Source organism: Lactuca saligna, chromosome 8 (assembly GCF_052625555.1).
Source record: "Lactuca saligna cultivar CGN05327 chromosome 8, ASM5262555v1, whole genome shotgun sequence".
Taxonomy (NCBI): Eukaryota; Viridiplantae; Streptophyta; class Magnoliopsida; order Asterales; family Asteraceae; genus Lactuca; species Lactuca saligna.
Genome location: NC_136424.1, coordinates 139,336,053 through 139,345,242, shown reverse-complemented (window position 1 = coordinate 139,345,242; position 9,190 = coordinate 139,336,053). Strand labels below are relative to the sequence as shown.

Genomic DNA, 9,190 nt, shown 5'->3' with positions numbered 1-9,190 from the left:
AGAGCTTAAAAGGCCAAAATGACACTCTATGGCTTGCATGGGGCTTTAATAGTCATAAAGTTTGCACCTTTATGCCATGAAAACCCTCTATGATTCCAGACCTGAAAGTATGCTCACTTGGGATGTCCATGTCCCTAAGATCAAGATTCTTGGCCCAAAAACCCCATAAAATGATGATAAAGAGATCTAAGATGCTACTAGGAAAGTTTGAGAGTTTCTTACCAGAAAATGATGAGGAAGAAACGAAGTCTCTGGATCTACTATCTTCTTCTTGAATCTCGAAGCTCCTCCTTCCTTCATAAGCTTCAAAACACACAAAGTTTACTCACAAATAGCTCACATGCTCATAATTTGCATTAGGGTTTTTGAATCTAGGGTTTGGGACTTGGAGGCTGGAAATGAGGCCAACAAGTAGGGATTAAGATGCTTAAATAGGGTGTAAAACCCCGAAATAAGGGTTTCATTCTGGCAGCCCAACTCATCGAGTTGGGGGCTCTCAACTCGTCGAGTAGGTTTCTTAAAAACTCACGTCCCTTCTAATCTCTACTCGACGAGTTTTGGGCTACCAACTCATCGAGTTGCTGTATAAAAATGAATGAATTATCATTTAAATGTGTACCAGGAACCAGGCATTACAATATGATTGCTAGAGACTGAGAGCATGAGATGGAGCATCTCGGGAAGAGGAATCCAGAGCAGACTCAGATTTTAGCGGGCTAGGTGAAGAGGCCCAAGACTCAGGATTCGTGTTTAGGAGGCCATCAGGGTCGGGTCTGTTGTGTCGAGTGTGGGAGGACCCATGAGGAAGGATGTCGAGAGGCAGGTTGAGGATGTTTCATTTGTGGTTAGATGGGTTATTTTAGTAGGGACTGCCCCCGTGGGTCGGTTCCAATGTGTTTTCACTACAGCCAGGTTGGCCATAAGAAGGATGATTTTCTGATGTTGAGGGGTGGAGTAGTGAGTGCACCTGGTCCGGTTACTTTGAAGGTCTCTGGCAGTCGTGAGGGTAGGGTAGGAGCCCCAGCATCGAGGAGCCAAGCATTGCAGTGTCAGTTAGGGGAGGCCAGAGTTTCATCAGACTCTATTGTAGGCATGTTCTCTTTTTCTTTCTTCATGATTATTATCAATATTTATATTGCCTTGGAATCTTGTTTTTATATGGGTAAGCAATATCTTTGGTTTAGTTCTCTATCATTGCATGGGTTGTATCATCAAGAATTGTTATATGCCATTTTTGCATGCCAATAGTTATTAATGGGTCATATCTTGTTGAGCAAGATTCAATTTTTTCGGCTGTTGTTCTGGTTCTTTGATGGGGTCAATGTAGGGGTATCGTTTGGAAGGTCTATAGGCGGATTAGCTGGATCAGTTCATCAATAAAGTCAAAGTTCATTTGTGTTAGCATTTATTCAGGTAGGATTGGCAGTCGTCTATGGAAGGACCTTTGAGTCTAATCACTACCATTACTAGGGTAAAAGCGGTAACAAGAATATGGTGGTGGCAATCGCATGAGGTTGTTTGGTCATTGGAAGTGTCATGGGGAAATTTCATAATCGCAAGGGTTGAAAGTGGTTAGAATGCATAGATCCTTCTGAGGATGGGAAGCTGGAGTGAAGATTCTCCAGTTCAGAGCAAGGGATATAGTCCTTGCCACCAACATAAATGACTTAAGGAGGTAGTGTTGTATCATGGGAAGCAAGTGGGGTTGTCGGACTTGATAATATTTCGGGAAGTGTTCATCTGGATTTTGGGTGGTTGTATGATCATCGAGTTTGGCTAGTAATGGAATGCTAGTCTTGGTAAGCTCCGATTGTCAACAATTTGAATTGTAAGGTTTCGAGATGCATTGGAAATTCATCAAATCTTGAGGTTGGATGGGTACAGTCGAATCCAAGTGAGGGAGACTCTTTTGGCCTAAGGGATTGCACAAGGAAGGATATTTGTGCTTTATTGCACGTCAGTGGTGACGTATGGTGGAAATGTGGATGGGTCCAAGCTGAGGGTGGTGTTAGGGCCTCTCTGCCTATTCTTATCTAATTAAGGCTTTGGGGTTCGAAGCATGACCCGAACACTTGATTGGGATTTAGTTAGATTGGGGTTTCAACTCAGGATGATTTTAGTGGGTAGAGGTGTGGTAAGGCCATGGGCAGTGACCATGAAGAAATAGGAGTGTCGTAAGACTACGGGGTAGCTGTAGCATTTGCCATGATATTAGACAGTTGTAGAATTGTTGTAAGACTGCGATGGGATCGTTGTATTTGCCAGATTTCAATAGACCATCGTTAGGGTGGTCATTGGTATAAAGGGTAAGCTCGTGCGTAGGGCAAGACAGTTAGTGTTGCCATAGAGCATTTCCCCTATTATAGGAGGAGGACTGTTGGGGTTCAAGGCAAGGTTGGGCCGAGGTATTGGATCTTTGGTTATAGTAGGATAGCTATGTGGTCAGTGAGTGGCACGAGTGTGGTGCATAGGATAGGGCAATCTTATCGGTTGGACTTTCAGGAACCTGCCGGTTAGGCCAGGTGTGAGACTGGCAATCTCAGCAGTGGATTGGGGGTTTTCATATCCCATTTTAGTGAATGGTTACCTTGAATCAGAAGATTTCTGGTGATGCGCTGATGTAAAGTCAATAGGTGAAAAGGACATAAGTGCCCTCATATGACTTATACATGAGGGGGTGTTAACGTGAGCATGTAGACAGTCTTTAAGGGCGAGATGAACAATGTAACAATAGTTTGCATTATAGATAAGATTGCCAAATTTCACTTTTGTGGAGCGAACTTATAAATCCCAAATCTTAGGGACCAACACATATAATTTACTCTAGAAATAATATAAAAACCAAACTTAATTGTATAAATATGAGTTTAATTCTTTTTAAGGAGGTTTATTTGTTTTGTCATTGAAGTATACATAAATAAAGATTTAGGATATATTTGGCAAAACCAATCAAAAGTAAGAAGCTATATAACTTCAACTTTTATATGTATAGAAATATTTGAAAAAAAAATATTTGAATTAGTTTTTGATAATAAATTTTTATTTAAAATAAATTCGTTTAGATTTATAGTTTTTTTCTTTAATTCGTATTATTTATTAAAAATAAAAACAAAAGCTTCAAAAGTTGGTTGCGAAATGCCAATCAAATCTTCAAATACCGCACCAAAATCAAGATACGATGGGGCCATATACGCTAATACTCAAAAGTTGAAGGACTCGGAAAGGAAGATGCTGCACCATTGAGTAGTAATGAATACAGTTTGTTTCTTCACCAAGTCGTCTTTCGTCTCTCTCTTTCTGTCTCTCAGCTGTATATTCATTCAACACCCTCCACTCCACTTTCTCTAATTCTCTCTCTAGAAATTCTTTTTGGATTTAAACATATTTAATGACTAATCATTGGGATGCAATGTAAGAATTGAGCAATATAATGATATATACATGTATGTGCGCAGATAGAGATCGAGATTGTGCGAAGCTCATTTCTGGAAATCTGAAGAAATGCCGATAGATAGATATCAGATAAGAAATGTGTACAGTTTGGCTGATCAAGAGCTCTATAAAGCAGCAGATAAAGATGATCCCGAAGCTTTGCTCGAAGGTGTTGCCATGGCCGGTCTCGTTGGCGTTCTCCGTCAGCTCGGTGACCTAGCGGAGTCAGTACTTGCTTCCCTCCTTCTCTTCGTTTATTATTACATTTGTTAGCATGACATTTTATAGGTATTGAAATTTGGATTATAGCGCAATTATCTCGAAATTAGAATTTAGAAGTCATTTTGCCTCCAATTCCGAGGGGTTGATATGTTATCCAAATCCACGGGTGGCAATTGAGTTTGAAGATGAACTAAATGCGCTTCAATAATAATTCGAAATCACGAATTCCGTTAATTCAAATGCTAATTAAGTTTGTGATATCGATCTCATGCCTTGCTATTTGAGTTAACTAGCGAACCGATGATCAACTACAATTTGTGCGTAGGATTGTTGCCTTGGAGGTTGAAATTCTTCTACGCTGTCGAAACAAATCAACTTCTGATATAAGTTCTCAAATTCATGATTTCACGCTCTGTAATGGTTTAGTTATGGAATCAACCTCAATGATTGATAACTAAGTTAGGATGTGTGTGTTTTAGGATTCAGTATCTTTTAGGAATTAGACTGACGAGGGACATTTGGTGAGTGACATGCAGTTTTGATGTAGAATTGCGTTCAGACACTCATTGAAATTAAAATTGGGTAACAATTTAATGGATGCTTCTATGTTGCTTAACTGAATCAACATTTAGGTTATTATGGAGGTTGGGAATTCAAGATTGGTTGGTAGCAACTTCACCATGAATGATAATAAGTATTTCTTGTTTCATAACTTCACATTTTAAAAGCATGTACAATGGAAATCCTAACTAAATGTCGAGTCAACAATCAATTACACCCCCTAGGACATGACTATGTAGGTATTCCATAAATAACTGCAACCCTGATGATACTTGAAAGCTTTTAAAATAGAATTATATCTTTTGATGTAATGTAATTTGATATTTTGCTACAAGTCTAACTAAAGCTTGCATCCAATATGAAGATTTGCTGCTGAGATTTTCCAAGAGTTGCATGAAGAAGTGACAGCAACTGCTGCAAGAGGCAATGGTCTACTTGTACGTGCTCAGCAGCTTGAGTTGGAAATCCCTTCAATTCAAAGGTCATTTATGTCCCAAACATGCCATTCAGCATTTTTCACCAATTCAGGTGCCACATCACATATTCTTCTTCTTCTTCTTATTCTGCTTCCAATATGATCTTTTAGGATTTTGCTCAATCTTTTAGTTCAACACAAATGATAAAAAAGGCTATACTTCACATGACTAATTCCATTGAGGATCTCTTTTAATGCTATACAGGTGTTGATTGGCATCCTAATCTGAAAACAACTCCCAATCTTATCACAACTGGAGATTTACCTCGATTTGTCATGAATTCTTATGAAGAATGTCGTGGGCCACCCCGATTATTTCTTCTAGACAAGTAAGCCCTCATCTCCCCTTGTATAATTTCACATGCCTCCTAAAAGCTATCAATGGTTAATTGCAAGAAATTGCAATTTACTTTACTTTATTTGTTTGTTTTAGAAAGAATAAATAGAGAAAAGTAAATTGCTTTTTCTTGCATTTAGCCCATTTTTCAAATTTACAAACTTATGTGGCTTTCAATAGATTTGATGTTGGTGGAGATGGAGTATGCTTAAAACGTTACACTGATCCCTCATTTTATAAAGTGGAAGTATCATCGAATGAAATTGAAAATGCTGAAATTCAAAGGGATAAAAAGATTCGCAAAAACAAGGTGAGTTTAATATTATTTGGGTTTTAATGACCTTTTATTACCTTTAAATTATAATTACATTGAATAAAAAGTTCATCAGTTATTTTAAACTTTGTTAAATCTGAACAGAAGAAAGGATCACAATGTAAAGTGGGAGGAACTCCAGAGATTTCACCAAATTCCAAGGCCAAGTAAGAAACATATTTTAATATTTTAATATTTTAATATGATATTCATTTTTCACCCTATCCATTTATCCAATTTTACTACTTAAAAATTATTATTATTAATTTATTATTACTTTCAATACTGCAGACTACATCAATTGTTCATGGAGGATCGCATGCAAAATAGCACAACCGAATATACACATCGTGTGAAACTAAAAAAAAGACCAAACAAATCTCCATTCGATTCAGAAAGTTACATGAACAAATTGTTAAAATCTCCATCATCCAAGGGTAAAATCGTCCATCCACTACCTTTTCATCCATCAATCATCCCAGTGCCTTTCGATTCCCCTAATCAAATATTCAAGGATACAATTGGCTCACCTTTTAATTTGGCAACACCAAGTAGAAGTCCATCTGTATCTTCGAGTGCTGAGAACACCGGTTGCCGGATTCCGGCAGATAATCTCGCCGGAAAAGTAATCGACCGGAAAATTTCCGATCTTACAAATTCAGGATCACCGGACGTCAATGAAGAAATCAAAACGGATGGTGTTCAAAATGGTTATCGGTCTGATGACGTGGCAAGTGAGATGGATAATTACGTCGATGCCCTTGGAACAATGGAGTCTGGACTTCAATTTCAATTTTCCGATTCTCAATTGACGCGATCTACCGGAATCCTGTTTCCTCCACAGGGGGAGAAGACTTCCGGGACTTCATATGATGTGAATGAAGGGGTAGTTTTGGAAGAAGATGAAAATGTTAAAAATGAAGAAAATCAAACAGACTTTCATTCGCCAGCTGGCAGTCTATTGTCGTTTCAATTTCTCGGGAATTTTGAGGGTGAGGTAGAGCATGAGCATGAGCATCCTAATGACGGCTCTAGTCCTATGATTCATCCTCCCAGCATCTTGGAAACAGCCGACAAAATCAACGAAGATAATCATAATCATAGTACAAAAGATGATTCTGTAGTTGAAGAGACTTTAGATAGTTGTGAGAAATTTTCTTTACCTGAACAGAAGTTAAATGAAATAGGAGATGATGAAGCTAAAGTATCATCTTTTATTGAAGATGAAAAAGGTATTATTATTATTATTTTTTTATTAATAAAAAGAAAATATATCACAGAAGTATGTTGCTATTTCTTGCAATGATCCCCAATTATCATCATGATTATTATTATTATTATTATTATTATTATTATTATTATTATTATTATTAATATATTATTATTATGATTGGATCAGAATTAAAAGAGAGAGAAACAGGATTAGTTAACTCAGAGACTACCCCTGATGATGTTGATAGAAATGACAATAAAGCCCTTTCGATGCTTGAAGATGATACAAAATCAGAGGGGACAGAAGAAGACTCTGTTGACCCCAAAATGGAAAAGAATGTTGTCGTTCTTCTCCCACTTGATGTCAATACGAATGAAAACAATGCTAGAAATGACGAAAACGCCCTTCCCACTCTTGAAGATGATACACCATTAGAGGTGAAAGGAGATGAAGACTCTGTTGACTTGGAGGAAATGAAAAGTATTCCTCCTGATCTTGACGAAGATGATGTTAATGGAAATGACGATAATGCCCTTTCGACTCATTCTCTTCTAGAACAAACCAATGAAAATGGAGAAAAAACTGTTGTTTTGAATGATATAGGCTCTCAACCTATGACTGTAACTGAAAAACCACCTATGTTGGAGTTACCACCATCAGAAATGGAAGATAAAGAGGACCCACAATTACTTTTTGCATCAGCAGGCTCTCAATTCTCATCACAATCAGATTCTCCCTCTCATGACATTGACCAGTTTGACCAAGTCAACCACCAATTACCTCCGGTCAAACCAGAAGATACGCCGCCATTGCCGCCACTTCCACCCATGCAATGGCGGATGAGAAAGCTTGAAAGCCCTATGTTGACTCCAACAGATGGTGGTCAACTTAAAGTCAATGAGATTAAAAACACGGAAATCGAAAATGAGAAATTTGAAAATGAGGGTAGTTTACACGCACAAGATCATGACAAAAAATCAGCATCAACAGAAGTGAAATTTTCAGAAACTTTGGCGCCAAAAGAAGCAGTAGATGAAATTCCAAATAATATTCGGCCTATGAAAATTCAACGACCCCGTAATCCTCTCATTGATGCAGTTGCTACTCATGACAAAAGCAAAGTAAAGCCCTTTTTAATTTAGTTATAATTAAACACATATTTTATTTTATTTATTTTATGTTGGTTCCTATGTACAGTTGAGGAAGGTTCTAGCGATGAGTCAGATAACAAAGGGACAGGAAAATGACAAACTATTGGAACAGATACGGACAAAGGTAATCACAATTACAAACACTTGTCGAGGGCATTTACGTCTTTTCACATTAGACAGTTAATTTAATATTAATTTTTCTTTAATTATATTAGTCCTACAACTTGAAACCGCCGGCTCAAACTAGGCCAAACATTCAAGGCCCCACCACCAATGTGAGAATAGCTGCAATTTTAGAAAAAGCAAATGCAATTCGCCAGGTATTATGTTATAATAACATTCTACTTTTAATTTTTATTTCTTATTATAATACACAAATCAATGAAAGTATGATGTTATTTTTTAAATAGGCATTTGCTGGAAGTGATGATGATGATGATGACAGCGATAGTTGGAGTGACTCATGAGTCATGAAATAATGCAATTGTAGTTAATAGTAATACCGTCATTTTTTTACCACAATAAATAGGAGTTTGTGGTAATTGGGACATTTGATTTTACTGTTTTGTCCTTTCGAGAGATGCCATGCCACACTCAATCATATTCAAATATACATGTACATGTACAATTGATGAAATGTTTGAGGTTGTAGATTTTATTAGGTGTATATGGACATTTTGGACAATATGATAATATGTTGAATAGTTGTGGATTTAATGGCAAATTTTATACGAGAATACAATTTTTAGCGTTATGAGTTTTAATTACTTTATTATTTGTCTCTTTGGATGAGGGCATTTATGTCTTTTGCATATACAAAAAATTTAAAGAGTTCCTTTCACTTTGTTACAAGCAAAATAGTAGTTTGTCTCATTACCATTTTGTTTCATTTGAGTACTTATATATATATATATATATATATATATATATATATATATATATATATATATATATATATATATATATATATATATATATATATATATATATATATATGAATAGTTTGTTAACAACTTAACATTAATCAAGTTTATAGAAATTTGCATAGGAAGTAATAAACACCACCGTTTTAACCCTAAAACCATCCATATGCATCGTAGCATCATTTTTCTTTTTTCATGACGGAAAACACATACCAATTTGCCTTTTTACTCATGCTAATCTGTAAAAAAATACCAATTTATTGTATTTTGATAGTATACAAACATTTTTTATTTTTTAATTTCATTTTAATGCCATATAAGCTAACAAATACTTTTAAACAAAATTGTTTTGAATGAATAATCTCAAACGTCCCAGAAAAGAGATTTTAAAACATGTGAATTTTATTAAAATATGTCGTGATGTTTTTATCACTAATTTATGCAAAGTATTCCAAAACCAATCAATTTATGTATGCATAAGTTGTCAAAAGAAGTCTATTTTATTGTATGGATTAATATGACATCGATAAAATTGCATAAAAATTATATTTTAATAATAATAA

At 36.1% G+C, this 9,190-nt stretch overlaps 1 protein-coding gene across 1 annotated transcript; it reads left to right on the top strand.

The window, feature by feature from the left end:
- The first annotated feature begins 3,268 nt into the window (after positions 1–3,268).
- Positions 3,269–8,545, top strand: LOC145011339 (uncharacterized). Its single transcript, XM_078970039.1, has 10 exons — positions 3,269–3,656; positions 4,580–4,743; positions 4,896–5,019; positions 5,208–5,337; positions 5,446–5,507; positions 5,632–6,572; positions 6,740–7,674; positions 7,751–7,828; positions 7,920–8,024; positions 8,115–8,545. Exons 1-10 carry the CDS (start codon positions 3,502–3,504, stop codon positions 8,169–8,171), a joined length of 2,751 nt encoding a protein of 916 aa, XP_078826165.1. The 5' UTR covers positions 3,269–3,501; the 3' UTR covers positions 8,172–8,545.
- The last annotated feature ends 645 nt before the right edge of the window (positions 8,546–9,190 follow it).

What these genes read in the sequence shown, in the direction of transcription:
- LOC145011339 (XM_078970039.1), top strand. Translation starts at nt 3,502, where the DNA reads ATGCCGATAGATAGATATCAGATAAGAAATGTGTACAGTTTGGCTGAT. An exon ending in AGCATTTTTCACCAATTCAG is followed by an intron (nt 4,744 to 4,895) that starts GTGCCACATCAC and finishes AATGCTATACAG; the next exon opens with GTGTTGATTGGCATCCTAAT. An exon ending in AAGCAAATGCAATTCGCCAG is followed by an intron (nt 8,025 to 8,114) that starts GTATTATGTTAT and finishes TTTTTTAAATAG; the next exon opens with GCATTTGCTGGAAGTGATGA.